Source organism: Canis aureus, chromosome 8 (genome assembly GCF_053574225.1).
Source record: "Canis aureus isolate CA01 chromosome 8, VMU_Caureus_v.1.0, whole genome shotgun sequence".
Lineage (NCBI taxonomy): Eukaryota > Metazoa > Chordata > Mammalia > Carnivora > Canidae > Canis > Canis aureus.
In genome coordinates this window covers 18,981,917-18,997,965 of record NC_135618.1, presented here as the reverse complement: position 1 = coordinate 18,997,965, position 16,049 = coordinate 18,981,917, and the positions used below count along the sequence as shown (strand labels likewise).

At 35.6% G+C, this 16,049-nt stretch overlaps 1 protein-coding gene across 4 annotated transcripts in view; it reads right to left on the bottom strand.

Annotated features, from left to right (window-relative positions):
* Positions 1–2,278: 2,278 nt before the first annotated feature.
* ZNF326 (zinc finger protein 326) overlaps positions 2,279–16,049 on the bottom strand; it is a 37,863-nt gene continuing 24,092 nt past the window's right edge. For all 4 annotated transcript variants that reach the window (XM_077905357.1, XM_077905358.1, XM_077905360.1 and 1 more), the window contains 5 exons: positions 14,788–14,935; positions 12,829–12,928; positions 10,538–10,668; positions 8,022–8,117; positions 2,279–3,181 (listed from right to left, as the gene is read on the bottom strand). In XM_077905357.1, the coding sequence (XP_077761483.1) occupies positions 2,810–3,181; positions 8,022–8,117; positions 10,538–10,668; positions 12,829–12,928; positions 14,788–14,935 (847 nt within the window). In that variant the 3' untranslated portion in view covers positions 2,279–2,809. The remainder of the gene's footprint in view (positions 3,182–8,021; positions 8,118–10,537; positions 10,669–12,828; positions 12,929–14,787; positions 14,936–16,049) is intronic.

The following is a 16,049-nucleotide window of genomic DNA, read 5'->3' as shown; positions in this document are numbered from 1 at the left end:
CTTGCGGGAGGCCTGGGTGGCTCAGTCGTTGAAGAGTCTGCCTTCGGCTCAGGGAATGATCCTGGAGTCCCAGGATTATGTCCCACATTGGACTCCCACAGGAAGCCTACTTCTCCCTCTGCCTATGTCGCTGCCTCTCTCTCGGTCTCTCATGAAAAAATAAATAAAATCCTAAAAAAAAAAAAACCCATAAAACAAAAAAGAGCTTCATTTAAAAACAGAAGGCCGCCATGGCTGGTGAGAAGAACAATAGGATATAAAGCAGGAACACTAAGCCAGTCCTGATTACCATGATAAGGAGTTTGGATTGTACAGATACAAAAAGCAGGAGATTAGTATTATCCAAATTATATTTTTAGAAGATTATACTTCTGTGTGGAAAACTGAATCTAACAGGGCAATACTAGAAACAAGATTAGTTAATGAACTATTTGGATAGTCCAGGAAAGAGATGATGGGGACTTGAAGTGGGATTGGTAGCAGCAGATGTGGAAGAGTGGGCAGATACATTTTAGAAATAGAAAACACAGGCTTTCCAATAGACTGGAGGTGGGACATAATAAAAAGGGAAGACCATATAGGTCAGATGCTGCTAGGCATCCAGCTTAAACAACTGTATGAGTTGTAAATAAATTTCTTTGATTATTATAACTACATGTTTAGCTCTTTAATAAACAAGTAATATTTGGATAACAGAAATTGAAAGATTATTAAAGATATCATAAACTCTTATCACAATAGTACTGAAAATATAAACTCTAAGGGTCACAAAAATTAATCTGTCTGCAAATTAAACTATAAACTATCTAATAGGATACATATAAATCTGAATTTCTGAAGTAAGTACAACAAAATATACTTTATTAATAATAATACCTCACAAGTAAGATAGTCTGAACAAAGGTTTTTACATGTTTCCCACAAAACCTACTACTTAGATGTTATTTATCTTTTATTCTAAAACATTTACAGGGCACCTGGCTGGCTCATTCAGTGAAGCATGTGACTTGATCTCGAGGTTTCGGAATTTGAGCCCCATGCTGGGTATAGATTACTTAAAATCTTTTAAAAATCAAATAAATAAATAAATAAATAAATAAATAAATAAATCATTTTCTTAGAAGTTGTTACACACATTCTTCTTATACAGGATTCTTTCTGAAAATTTTAAATCTTAAGTTACTAGGGCCACCCTTTTTTTTTTTTTTTTTTTAAAAAGACACCCTCCCTACTACAAAAAGAACCCACTAATTATAATCCAAATGGATCTGTTCTCCTTTTATCTTACCCTTACACAAATATTTTTAAGTAAAGGAGAAATTAAATAAAAAGTAAATAAATGAGAAGACCACTGATCAAGTCCTACTATCCTTAAAATTTTAACTCCTGAGCACAAAGGCTTTCTGAAGCCTATTTAAATATCAGACTCTTAGCTGGGATCCAAATTTCTCCAGTCTTCAACTAACCTTCTCTTACTTGGCTATAAATCCCTATAAGTGGATACAAAGGATTTAAAGCGTAAAGATAAACAAATCCAGCTCCCAACAATGAACCCATATTAGCCCCCCAAAATGCAGTTTTAAATGCTTTGTATGCAAAAAGAGAAATTACCTGTGAAATTCTACAAATGCCTATATGTTCATGCACTTAATGCTTTAAAATTACATAATATTCCCATATATTCATCCACTCAATACCTCAAAATTTTGAGAAGCTAACTTATTTCACTGCAAGTCCCCCTCTCAAAAGAAGCCAGAATAAAGATTCAAAGAAACAAGAGCACTACTTTTCAGTGACAGAGATGGTCATGTGAAAATAGACCATCTATCAATCTCATCTTCTTTTGCAGTGTATGTAAGCCTACAAACTACAAAAAGTTTAAAAAAAAAAAAAAAGAGAAATATTCGAGAGAGAAATATTTCTTTTTTAGAAAAGAGATCGTTTGCTTCTTGGTTCTTCAGCTAAAAACAGACACGACAAAAGAACTAACACAACTATAAAAATCATTTGTATCCAAATGTATTTTCAAGAAGATTTCAAGATCTGACACAGGCACAAAGAAAAGGAATTAAAACAAGTATAAACAAGTCAGTTGTAGACTGACCTCAACTTGAAATATGCTAAAAAATATTTTAGTAGTACTTTAAAAAAATGATTGAAGTAATTTTTTTTAATTCAACTCTTCTCATTTATGTGAGCTAAATTCCTACATTAAGGCAAAACCTCATTTTACTCATTTAATTAATGGTTTCATTTAAAATTGCTAATCCAGGGAAGGTTTTTGTAAAAATCGTTTTATTGCTACAAAGGGAAACATGGTCACAAAAAGCCTTTAAGCGTATCTTAACGCAAATTACTATTCAATGTCCAATGCCATAAAAAAATACACAGTCAGAGCACAAAATACTTGCCCAATTTATCTCTTCTAGGGTAAGTATTCAAAACATTAATGCACACTTGAATATATACTCCCAACAGCAGCATTTAAGTTCAAATGATTAAGTAGATATACTAACAATACACATCTGTTATCCTTAACACCAATAAAGTAATAAAAATTAAGCTTAAAAATCATACAAACAATTTATCTAATCTAAGTTTGGTAGCTATAAAAACTAAACTAAAATAGTCTTACCTTCATTTTATTAAACAAAATGGCAAACATTTAGAAATTATATAAAACAAATTTGAATGTGTGGAATGCATGCAACATGGGTGTTAATTCTCATATTTTAAACTATTAAAATTCTTACCCTTTTCCATATTAGGAGAGAAATTTAAAGCTTCTTTTAAATCTAACACCGTATATTTAATTTTCTTCAGGTTGGTCAACAGGGAAGTTAACAGGCTCTTCCTTTGCTTCTCCTTCCCCCACTGCCTCTCCTTCCCCCACTGCCTCTCCTTCCCCCACCGCCTCACCTTCCCCCACTGCCTCTCCTTCCCCCACTCCCTCTATGTCCCCTGCTTCCTCTGTGTCTCCCACTCCTTCTTCTCCTCCTCCTTCTCCCACTTCCTCTGCTTCCTCCACTTCTTCTGCTTCCTCTACTTCCCCCACTTCCTCCTCTTCTTCCTCCTCCTCCTCCTCTTCTTCAATAGGTTCATCAATTTTTTCTTCCTCTTCCTCATCTCCTTCTATTTGTTGATCTTGAGAATGATCTTGAATTTCAAAAGGATTCTCACCCTAAAAAGCATAAGGAAAAACAGCTTTTAAAATCAGGACATTAAAAAATAATAATTAATAAATAAATAAATAAAAGCAGGACATTCATCTTTGTTATCAGTGAACTTATTTGCTATGACATTAAAAATAAATACAGTTTGAAACTTTTTATTTTAACTTATGACAAATCCACTAAATATCTATTCAGTACTTATTTTCATATCACTATGGGTATATAAATTACTAAAAGCATTACTATACATTCCATAAACTGGAACAGTCAAAGGCCACATTTTCCTAACTGAATTTCTAAAATCATATGACAAAAGTAAATTTGTGAGTTTTAGTAGGAACAAAGTAAATAAAGCAAAGATTTCTGTTCTACTAAATTATGCCACGATTCAATCTACTACCTACTGTGGCAGGATCTCTATAAAACACTCAAATGAAAATCAGGTCTTTTTAAAAATTCAAATGAATGAAAATCAGGTACCTATTGGATACACCTTACTTTTTCTTTATGGTAAGTAGATAAATATTTAATTCACTATGGGCACCTGAGTGGCTCAGTCGGTTAAGCATCTGGCTTCAGTTCAGGTCATGATCTCAGGGTCCTGGGATCGAGCCCTGCACTGGGCTCCCTGCTCAGCAGGGAGTCTGCCTATCCCTCTCCAGCTCTGCCCCTACTCCTGTGGTCTCTCTCTCAAATAAATAAATAAAATATTTTTTAAAAATCTGTAATTTACTAACATTCACAGATACAACTTTATTAATTTTTATAAATACTTGAATTATGTGTCTGGATTGTCTCATAGGCCATATCAGAAGGCTATATTAATACAGTAAGAAATGAAGAGGCGATGAAGTTTATTAAACAGTAAAGTATAAGACTGGTATTCTAGGGCAGCCTGGTGGCTCAGCAGTTTAGCACTCCCTTCAGCCCAGGGCGGGATCCTGGAGACCCGGGATCCAGTCCTACATCAGGCTCCCTGCGTGGAGCCTGCCTCTCCCTCTACCTGTCTCTCTAATAAATAAATAAAATGTTTTTAAAAATAATTAAAAAAAAAAAAAGACTGGTACTCTACTTCAAGATCCATCAGGTAGGAAGCATAGGATGAACTGAAGTTGCAAGAGAAGAAATATTAGTGAGGGAGTTACTCTAATAATTCAGGAAAGTGTAAAAGATGTAGCAGCATATTAACAGAATATGTAAATTAAGATGGGGAAAGTGGAAGAAGCAAATATATACTTTATATAATTAGAATTTAAGATGTCTAAATGTCTAAGAGGCAGCTGTAAATTCACAATTCAAGAGAGTTCAAAGTAAGACATTTAAATTTGTGAATTGTTTGCACAGAGTGAATACTGAAGCCAGGGAAATAAGCAGAATAAAAGGGCCAAGGAAGTAAGAATAAAAGCGCTGATGAGAAAACCCACTGAAAATTCAATGCCTATACACAGGGACAAAAGTTAGAGAGAAAAAAAAAGTGCAGGAGGAAATTCAGGATAGTAAAATATTATCCAGCAAAACAAAGTTACAAGAATAAGTGACAGATTAACAGTGTCAAATAAAACAGGTAATACTAGAAAAGAACTGAAAAAGGTCACTAGAGTTGATAATTATTAAGGTTGAATGAGGGTACTTGAGGGATTTATTACACTATCCCTTTTATTTTTGTATGTTTAAAATAGTAAATAACAAAATGTTAAAAAAACGTATTTGAAAATTAAGTCACCAGTTATCTTAGAGCAGATCCAAAAGTAGATGTACATGAAATCGGACAGCAATGACTGCCCAAGAGTAAATCTTCATTATTGTTCTAAGCTCCCCAAAACCACAAGTCCACGTTCCACACTCTGAGACTCTAATTCAGTCAAGAATTAAGAGTTCTCGCTAAAAACCCAAGTTCCTGAATCAATTTCAGACTTTCTGAATGAAAATTTCCAGGAGAGAGATCTGCTGAACTGCATACTTAGGAAGCACTTCACGAGATATTAATCAGAAGTTTGGGAAACTCTTAATTCAGAAGGTCTTAAAGGGGGCCTAGGCAGCTTTTTGTTTGATTTCAGCTTCACAAGGAATTCTAATTACCCATCTCCAACTGACAACTACCAGGTTAAAGAATGGATAATATAGAGAAATTAGAGAGCGCAATGCAAGATAAACTACCTTTTAAAGTACAGTGATAAGAGAAAGGTAAGATGGGAAGGGGCAGAGTATGAAAGGTTAAGTCGTTTTTAGTTTAGGGACCTTATGATTATAAGCATGCCTGTTGCAGACGAATAAAATAAACAGGGAACAAGTAAGATGCCAGTAAGGAGAAAGAAAATTGATAAAACAAGAACATAGGGGAAGGGCAAAAAGGGGGTTATCTTTCTTCACAGATAACAATAAAGGTGAGACTAAGGTACATAAATCTAACGCAAAAAGGAGAAAACTTACAGTTCACATCTAATGGTCTCAATCTCCCTAAAGCAAAAGAAGTGGTAAGATCATGGGAAGTAAAGGGATAAGGATGAAATCTAGAGTGGAAAAGCTTTGAAACAATCACTGAAGGAAGCCCATTACATTGACTGGTAAGAAGCAAAATTACTGGGATCCCTGGGTGGCGCAGCGGTTTGGCGCCTGCCTTTGGCCCAGGGCGTGATCCTGGAGACCCGGGATCGAATCCCACATCGGGCTCCCGGTGCATGGAGCCTGCTTCTCCCTCTGCCTGTGTCTCTGCCTCTCTCTCTCTCTCTCCTGTGTGTGTGTGTGACTATCATGAATAAATAAATAAAATCTTTAAAAAAAAAAAAAAAAAAAGAAGCAAAATTACTGTGAACTGCAATGACCATCTAGAAAACACAGTACAGGCCCAATTCCATGACATTTGTAGCGAGACCGTTAATAAAGGCAACCATAGACACAGGCATAGTGCTGGGAACTGCTAAGTGGTAGAACAAGTACGTGAGGAATTTTAGAACAGCAGCACTGCTTTGTTATAAGGTCTGACCATGAATATCCAGGCAAGGGTGTGAAGGTAGAACAGGTGATACGATTGGAGAATGGGAGAAAGTGACAAACTGGTTATTTTCATAGGACAAAGATTAAAAAGATATTTTGTCAGAGAACTTAATGGTGAAAGAGTTTTAAATGAGGACCAGAGCTAACCATGGGCAGAGGATGTTCTGTGGAATAACAGGGAAGACAGCAGAGAGGAAAGGTGAACAAAGGGATACCAGTGAGTAATGGGACACCAGTGCTTCTTGAATTTTAACATTTAATATGTTTATGATTCAATTAGGATCTTGTTCAAATGAAACTGCATTTCTAATGAACCCCCAGGAGATGGCCAATATTGCTGGTCCGTGGATCACATTCATAGGGAAAAATTCTAGAAGAGTTCTCAGTTCAGGTACTTTCTCAACAATATTCCCATAAGCAGGACACTCTATGAAATGACTCAAGTGTAGCTTGAGAAGTCCCATTTGTATTCTTATCTCATTAAATATTACTTTCATACATCAAAAGAAACCATCATTAACTTCTCAAAAGTTTGTGATATATAGCAAGGATAAAAATTAAATTTTTTTCTAATTTAACAATGACGCTCTTACCTTTTTGATGCCATATCTCCCAAAAAACTGAATTTCAGTTAGGTCTGTAGTCACTATTTTTTTTTTTATTGCATTACTCTGTTATAATTTTTGCATTCACCTTTTAAAAACGGTATCAATAATGTAGTTAAAATGACAAATATGACATATTAGAAAATAGGACCCCTCAGGAATAAGCTGAAAGAACTGAGATTTATTTTAGCTTCTAAGTCACTTGGTTGACGTGTATGTTAATGGTCATTAAATATATATATCAGGCTTTTTCACTGAGCACCTGTTAATCACTACAATAGTCAAAATGAACAAAACTTCACTAATCCATAAAATCAAGATTTAGTTACAAATATAAATATCACATTTACAAATTTTCAACATAATGGCTGTCTTCACTGTAGGATGATTTTAAATGAGGTATTATCTTACAAAGACTCAAAAGCTAACCTCTAAAATAGTATTATTCAGGAACTTGACATATAAGTTCTTATTTGTAAAGTATATATAATATGTAAAGAATTTTATGTGAAGAAGGAATACCACAATAACATATAGTTAAAAATTCTAACAAGCAGTGTACCAGGTGTACCCAATTGTTCACATCTGCATTAACTAACATTTGGGGCAAACCTGCTGGCCTCCTGATTCTATGAGGGAGCTTTTTCTGAAGCAGCATATCTGACCTCCTGCTTCCCCTCCAACTTTTATCCAAGGAAGAAGAATAACTTATCCAATTAGTAACGCTTAGAAGAAGAAACTGGGCATGTACAACTTAGCCTTTCTGGGTCCCCTCTTTTGGGTCTTCCTAGCAACAGAAAAGGTACATTCTAGTCTACTGTAGGCCATGTGGTAAAGTAGAGGAAGCCTATTGCTGTCTACCTGAACCAGTAATAGAGGCTGGGGAGAGGTTAAGTTTATCTAACTTAGAAGTTTAATACAGAAGGTCCACAGTAAGTAACTACACACATAAGACATATCCCCTAAGTCGCCCTTTATTTAAAAATGAAGAATAAAGGTGACATTTTGAACTTCTATCAGACTCCTGCATATCTCTCAAATGATCCACAGTTGAGAGAGAGATAAGGGAGGAATGGCTTATTGTTTCCTCACCCAACAATTAGGAAAAAAGATATTTTATCTACATGCAAGGTATTAAGTAAAATTCTTCTTAATATTGCACTATATCTACACATCATAGTTACTATGTCACCATTTAATTATAAAGATACAAGGATATAACCTAAAAAGGTTTGCCCTAATATCTTACCTTAACAAAACGTTCATATCGCGCCTTCACTATTGGATTATTTAAAATGCTTGTAGCAGTCAAGACACTCTCTCTTTTTATTTGCTCCTTATAAGCCTATGAAAAATAGAATACACTGAGGTACATGAAAACTATTCCATGAAAACATTTCTATAATTAATATTGTATGTTCAAATTATTAGATTTAAATGATTTACTTTCTGGCAAATTAAGCTATAAAGCAACAATGGCTACTGTGACCACAATCTAAATCATCCATGGATTCAAAGAATAAAGATTCAATAAGCCAATCAGACTCATTAAAAAACAGTCACCAAATAAATGTCTAGACCTACTAGACAGTTGCTTTCTCTCTTTCCTACTCTACATGCACATCCCCCTGCCCTAACTATTCCAATTACTAATTTTCATGTTATCAAAAAAGAAAGAATAGGGGTATCTGGGTGGCTTAGTCAGTTAAGTGTCTGCCTTTGGCTCAGGTCCTGGTTTCAGGAGCCCCAGGATCAAGCCTCGCATCAGGCTCTCTGTTTGGTGAGGAGTCTGCTTCTCCCCCTGCCCGTGTCACTTGTGCTCTCTTGCTCTATCAAATAAGTAAATATTTTTTAAAAAGAAAGAAAGAGGGATCCCTGGGTGGCGCAGCGGTTTAGCGCCTGCCTTTGGCCCAGGGCACGATCCTGGAGACCCGGGATCGAATCCCACGTCAGGCTCCCGGTGCATGGAGCCTGCTTCTCCCTCTGCCTGTGTCTCTGCCTCTCTCTCTCTCACTGTGTGCCTATCATAAATAAATAAAAATTTAAAAAAAAAAAAAAAAAAAAAGAAAGAAAGAATAATTTTTCATGTTACTAGAGTAATTAGTCCTCCTTTGGACTGTATTTAGCACAAGACTATATTATACAAAGGAGGAATGGTAATAATATGGAATGCCTAGTTACCAAAAAGGTGTCAAGAGAATATCAAAAGAGAAAGGACAAACATTTATTTTATTTTTTTTAAGTTTTTACTTAAATTTTTTTTAAAGATTTTATTTATTTATTCAAGAGAGACACACAGCGAGAGGCAGAGACACAGGCAGAGGGAAAAGCAGGCTCCATGCAGGGAGCCCAATGTGGGACTTGATCCTGGAACTCTGGGATCACCCACAGAGCCAAAGGCAGATGCTCGACCGCTGAGCCACCCAGGGGTCCCAGGACAAACATTTTCTAAAGGAGATATGTGCTTAAAGTGGCTAACAATGTCTGAGTTAAATGAGGACCACATTCATACAAAACATAAATTTAAGACTCAGGTATGCTCTATTTAAAACTTAAGTCTTGGGATCCCTGGGTGGCGCAGCGGTTTGGCACCTGCCTTTGGCCCAGGGCGTGATCCTGGAGACCCGGGATCGAATCCCACATCCGGCTCCCGGTGCATGGAGCCTGCTTCTCCCTCTGCCTGTGTCTCTGCCTCTCTCTCTCTCTCTCTCTATCATAAATAAATAAAAATTAAAAAAAAAAAAAAAAAAAAAAAACTTAAGTCTTTAGAGGAGCCTGAGTGGCTCAGTCAGTTAGGTGGCTGACTCTTGATTTCGGCTCACGTTATGTTTTCAGGGTCCTGGGACTGAGCCCCAAGTGGGGCTCCACACTCAACTGAGAGTCTGCTTCAGGATTTTTTCGCTCCCTCAGCCCCTCCCCCTGCTCACTCACACATCCTCTCTCTAAAATAAATGAATAAATAAGTAAATCTTAAACATAAAACTTAATTCTTTGATAATTGAATTTTTAAATTTGCTTCTCAAACAAGCTAGTTTCCAACAATATAAACTAGCTTGTTTGAAATTGGACTTTATAAAATCAACCAACATAAAAGCAGAAATACACCAATCAAAAGAAAACAATACATTTTTCCAAGAATTTCTGAGTAAATTCTAATCAGAAACATAATGATTGATAGTAACTGATAATACTAGTTTATTTTTCCCAGCCATCAGGGGGATGGAGGCCACACATTTTTTTTTTAGATCTATAATACACACAGTCTCCCTCTCTCTCTCCTTCCCTCCCTAGAGGCCTCCCTCTTCTCATTTAAAACTGTTTTGTATCAACTTAAAAAAGAGGGTCAGTTCAAGGAGTACGATTTCCTGAAGCCTTACATTATATAAGCTTACACTAGTCAGGAACCACTTTAAGTGTTTTTCATACTTTAACTTAATCTTTAAACAGTCACGTAAGAGTAAAATGATTATCCACCCCGATTTTACAGATGACGAAACTTAGACAAAGAAAGGTTAATTCATTTGTTTACCACATGTTAAATAGTGAACCAGAATTCAAACCCACAAATTCTTGCTTCAGAGCCCAATCTTAACCACCATGCTTAACTACTATGCTATACTGCCTCTCTAGGTATCTTTACAGTTTTTTACACATGAGATTAAGAAAGCTGTATGCAAGCAAGTAACTATGAAACAATGGCCTTTAAAAGACAATAAAAGATTGATGAATAATTCAATGACTTCATTAAAATAGATCAAAACTTACCTGCTTTCCTTTGATATGATCAGGAGATTTTAAGTGCTGCTGCACTGAACCATGTAAAGCAGGGATATACACACTGCATGCACTGCAGTGAACAGTCTCTACTTTCATCATGTGATCATCTGCAGTAACACCTAACCAAAAAAGCCAGTTATTAATAAGAAAAGTAATGATTTACATATATTCTTATTTCTGACAAAACAAGTTGTTATTATTTTGTTTCCATGGTTATTTATAACCCCCTTCATCTAAAAAAAGGATCAAAGTATGTAGGTTATGTTGAGTTTTTCTACCACATCTCATAAATAGGCATATAAATATAGATTAAAAATATGGATAAGAAATAAAATTAAAAAGTATAATTATATTTTCTAATCATATTATCCAATCATGTTTTGAGGCCTAGAAGTCCATCTCCCAAATACATAATATAAAAGAAGATAAATGATGATTTTGTAGTAAAAAAGAGAATTTCCATGATAATAAATGTGGGTGGACAGGGATAGGGAAAAAGATGTCGAAATTGGATTCACAAGAAACAAAATATCACTGGTGATCAATATTTATTACTGGTGAAGGTATAAATATATGCAAGGGAAAGGTGAGAGAGAAAATGGCATTTTATGGGCATTTAATTCAGTATGGCTGGGGCACTGAGAATAAAGAAGAGACAAAAGAGAAAAAGAGCAGGGCCTACACCATGGAGATCTTTGCATACCAAACATAGGAATTTGAAATTTATCCTATAGAGGATGGGGAACCAGCTAAAATTCCTTTTTTTTCCCTTGAAGTAATATAATCATGCAGTAGAATTAGAGGTAAGAAAGACTGGGAGTGAGGAAACTAGTTAAGAAAATAATATAATTGCCAAGAGAACAGATAGAGATTTGAACGAATGCAATATTTAAAGAAGTAAAGAACAGACTTAAATGATATTTAAAGGACGCAACTGGGGATCCCTGGGTGGCTCAGTGGTTTAGCACCTGCCTTTGGCCCAGGGTGTGATCCTGGAGTCCCGGGATCGAGTCCCATATCGGGCTCCCGGCATGGAGCCTGCTTCTCCCTCCTCCTATGTCTCTGCCTCTCTCTTTCTCTCTCTCTCTCTATGTCTATCATAAATAAATAAATAAATCTTTAAAAAAAAATAAAGGACGCAACTGATAAGATACAATACTATAGATGTAGTAAAGTAAAATTACTTAGGACTAACTTTATACTTCTGGCTTTGATCTTGGGGGCCATCCTCCAAGGTTACTAAAAGATAGGTCTGTTGAGTTTTTGTTTTGTTTGCTTTATGGGATGGAGGATGTTCAAAGAGTCTTCAAATTTTTTTGATACACTGTTTCTGTAAGACTGTTAAAGAGAGAAGTCAATAGGCAGTTGGATGTTTGAGACTAGGGTTCAGAGGAGAGACCTGTGCTAAGGATATAAATGTATAGGTAATCAACATAGAGGTGTTAATTTAAGCTCTGCACATGAATCATGATGAATCATGAGGAAAGAATATAAAAGAGAAGATAATGGAAATAAGGACAGAATAGTCCTTAGTTCCAATACCAACTTCTGAAAGCCTTGTAGAGAAAGAGAAGCACAAATAAAACGTCAGAGAAATAAGGAACATTAGGACAGGGAGATACCATGGAACCTGGGGGAGAAAGCAGATTCACAAAGAATAGTGAAAAATGTTGCAGAAGATAATGATTCAGAAGAACCTACAGAAGCTGGTGTTGGGAATCTGATAGATCAGAGCAGTTTTAGTAGACCACTGGTAGCAGAAAGTGGTCTACTGTGGAGAAATAGTAATGGGTAGTAAATAAACAGATTGATGTGGACTATGCTTAAAGCAGCATGGTTGTTCAAGGAGAAAAGCAGGTTTTAGGGGAACTATTGTCTATTTTTCTTTTCTTTTCCTTTGTTCCTTTGGAGATTTTTTTTTAAGATGAAAGCATAGGCTTCAAAGACAAACTAAAAAAAAGGAGAGTTCACTATTAGAGCAAAAGTCCTTAGAGAGATGAAAAGGAATAAAACAGAGGACAGATGGAAGAATTCACTTCCATATAAAGGAAAAGCGGATTTTCCTTGCAAAACTGAAGTGAGAGACGTAACAGTAGACAGTGATAAACCTGCAAACATGGGAAAAGAAAGTCAAAGGAGTTCATCTCTAATAAGCAACTCACAGCTACCACATATGATTATGAACCTGATCACTCTAATGGGCATCATTTACACTGAAATAGGGTATAGTATGTAAAATATACATGTAAAATTCTAAAATAATTTGTTTAAATACTTACCTTCCATAACATCTTTTTCAATTAGTTTAACTACTTCTGTTTGATTATTTGTCTGTTGCTTACGAATAGATGTTTTCTTGAATTTATTCACCATACATTCCTATAAAACAAAATAGGGGGAAAACAGTTTTCAGTGAGCTCTCAGAATATGCTTAGCACCAAAGTCAGCCTATCGAAGATAACATCTGTTACATAAGAACTAATGTCTGTTCTGAAGGAGTGTACAATTCAGTTGAAACAGACTATCATGAAATATAAAGAAATTACTCAGACACTTATAAAAAGTATTTACTTTCAAAATGTATTTTATATCAACAATAGCCAAAGTATGGAAAGAGCCCAAATGTCCACTAACTGATACAATGGATAAAGATGTGTTGTATATGTGCAGTGGAATATTACTCAGCCATCAAAAAGAATGAAACTGTGCCATTTGCCATGATGTGGATGAAGCTAGAATGTATTATGGTAAGTGAAAAAAGCCAGAGAAAGACAAATACCATGGGATTCCTTTCACTCATATGACAAATTTAACTTGGAAACAAAACAGATGAACACAGAAAAAGGGTGAAAAAAGGAGCAAGGGAAACAAACCAAAGGAGACTCAACAACAGAGAACTAAGAATTGAAGGAGGTGGGTGGGGGAAGGGCTAGATGACTGATGGGTATTAAGGAGGGCACTTGTTATGACTGGGTGTTGTATATAAGTGATGAGTCACTGAATTCTACTCCCGAAACCAATACTGTACTGTATGTCAACTAACTAGAATTTAAATAAAAACCTTAAAAGAAAAAAAATGTATTTTAGGCATAAATAACAAGAGAAATCAAAGAGAGCTGGAATAGTTAAGAGGTCTTCTCAGGGCATTTGAGTACTTAAGTCCTAAATGACAAGTAGGAACCAGTTAAGGAATGAAATCACAGAAGAAAATATTCTGAGAGGCACACAATTCTGCAAGGATATGGAGGAATGAATGATCACTCTATTTCTAACCTTGTAACAATTCCATGCTTTTGCCCAAATTAACTGTGTGTACAATTAGCAGTCCAGCTCTAATCCTGTCCTTACACATCCCTGGCCCCAACTATCCTCCCCTTCTCCAAAACCCGTCTATACTCTCACTCCTGGCCCTTCAACTTAACTGTGCCATCTGTGGATATACAAAGTGTGTTCCCTTTTCAATTACTGTTAAGTTCACAGAGGGTGGCCGCTGTGTCTTTGGTCCCTGAACAGCATCTTTTTTCAAGTATTCAAGAAAAACTGTTGAACTGGTGACCACACGCTGATAATATAAAGGATAACAAATAGACACCCACTCTCTGGCTCTGAATTCATATTGCCACTTAACCGAAAGTCACTACACTACTCTGAGCACGATTTTTCAAAATAAAAAGGAGTTGTGATGAAACAATGAACGAAAGTACCCAGAATAGCACAAAGTACACAGTAGACTGTCACTGAATGATACCTGACCTACATCAATAAATAGCTGTTAAAAGAATTCTTTTCCTGACACCTCTGCTAGAAACCACTGTAAAAAATAAAATGTTCTCTCACATTACAAATCTAATATTTATTACAGAGGAATTAACATCTAATTCTGAGTTAATTTTTTTTAAAAAACTCTTTAGGTAAACAATAAACTAAAAAAAAATAATAATAATAAACTAAATCTTTAGAAACTTAAAATGGGAGACAGATGGGAAATTGAAAAAGTAAAAAATAAGATAAAGTGCTTCTCGCCTTAAAAACAGCTACTTAGAGCGTCTGGGTGGCTCAGGTGATTAAGTGTCTGCCTTTGGCTCAGGTCATGATACTGGAGTCCCAGGATCAAGTCCCAAATGAGGCTCCCTGAAGGAAGCCTGCTTTTCCCTCTGCCTCTCTCTGTGTGTCTCTCATGAATAAATAAATTACATCTTTAAAAAATAAATAAAATAAAAATAAAAACAGCTACTTACATGCAAAAACTCCATAACTACTTTATCAAATTTGGTTTGTTTCTGAATATGATCTAGTGTTTCTTGATGTGAAGGACTTTCCAGATGTAGTTCAATATCTTTTTCTTCAAATGTTCGGAATTTACAAAATGAACACGTAAATGCCATTCTACGAAGGAAAAAAAAAGTTTTTCTTTAAATATTGCTTTATTTACTTAGACTTCCTAAGACCATACCAATGAAACTAATTTTACCAGCATAAATGATTTCCTTTATTCCATTTTACGGTTGATCTAAATTTAGCTGAAGTCAGAAAAACCAGTATTTCTCTAAATACCTATTTGAACAACACTGTTACTATACCACTTTGCATTTCTGGCCCAACCTGGAGCTACTGGGTACAAATGATGGAATCAATGGATCTATTTAATCTAGTCCTAAACTATCCACTTCAAACCTAGACTAGTTGGAAAGCCAAACCAAACTTCAAAAAATATCAAGTCCCAAAGTTCCACTACTTACTTTATATTCTGTTCCACTCTCAAGCTTGCAATCCACTAAGGCAGTATCAACCAAGCCAAATGGAATATCAGACAACCATAATTCACTCCCTTAGAGCTGTTGGGTGAAAAAAAGCCTGCCCTCTAAGGACCACTTCAGGATGACTGATAAGCCTGAACTAGACAAATTTAGAAGCTCAGGAGCCACTCCACTATGAATTTCCCATTTCCTCCCATGAAGTGTTCCTGTCTAACATATTCTTGTTACTTCCTTTTCCTTGAATTATGACAACAGTTTCTTAACTGGTTTGTCTCCAGTCTCCATTTTCCAATTAATTAATTCTTTATACCACTATTATATTTATTTTCCTGGTTTAAATTATGGGACCTAGAGCCTACTGCTAGGGTTATATCCTCTTATGTGACATTGGTCAAAATTATTTAACTTCACTGGGTCTTAGCTCTCTTGTCTTATTGATATGAGAACCCTTACAGAAGTATTGTGAGGCTTAAAAAAATTAAAATATAGAAAGCCCTTAGAACAATCTCTGGCACATAGGAATAATTCGATAAATTACTGTCACTTCCTAAAGGAGGCAACAACACTTCACTGCTCAAAAGACTTCTTTGGCTTCACAGACTTCCACCTCAAAAAACAAAGCCAAAACACCTTAAATTGGCATTTAAGAAAGTTTTTAATCTCTCCTGTGTCCTTCTGGCTTTACCCATTAAATACTTTTAACAGTATCTGGCACACCGTATGTTTTCACTTTTTAAATTAGA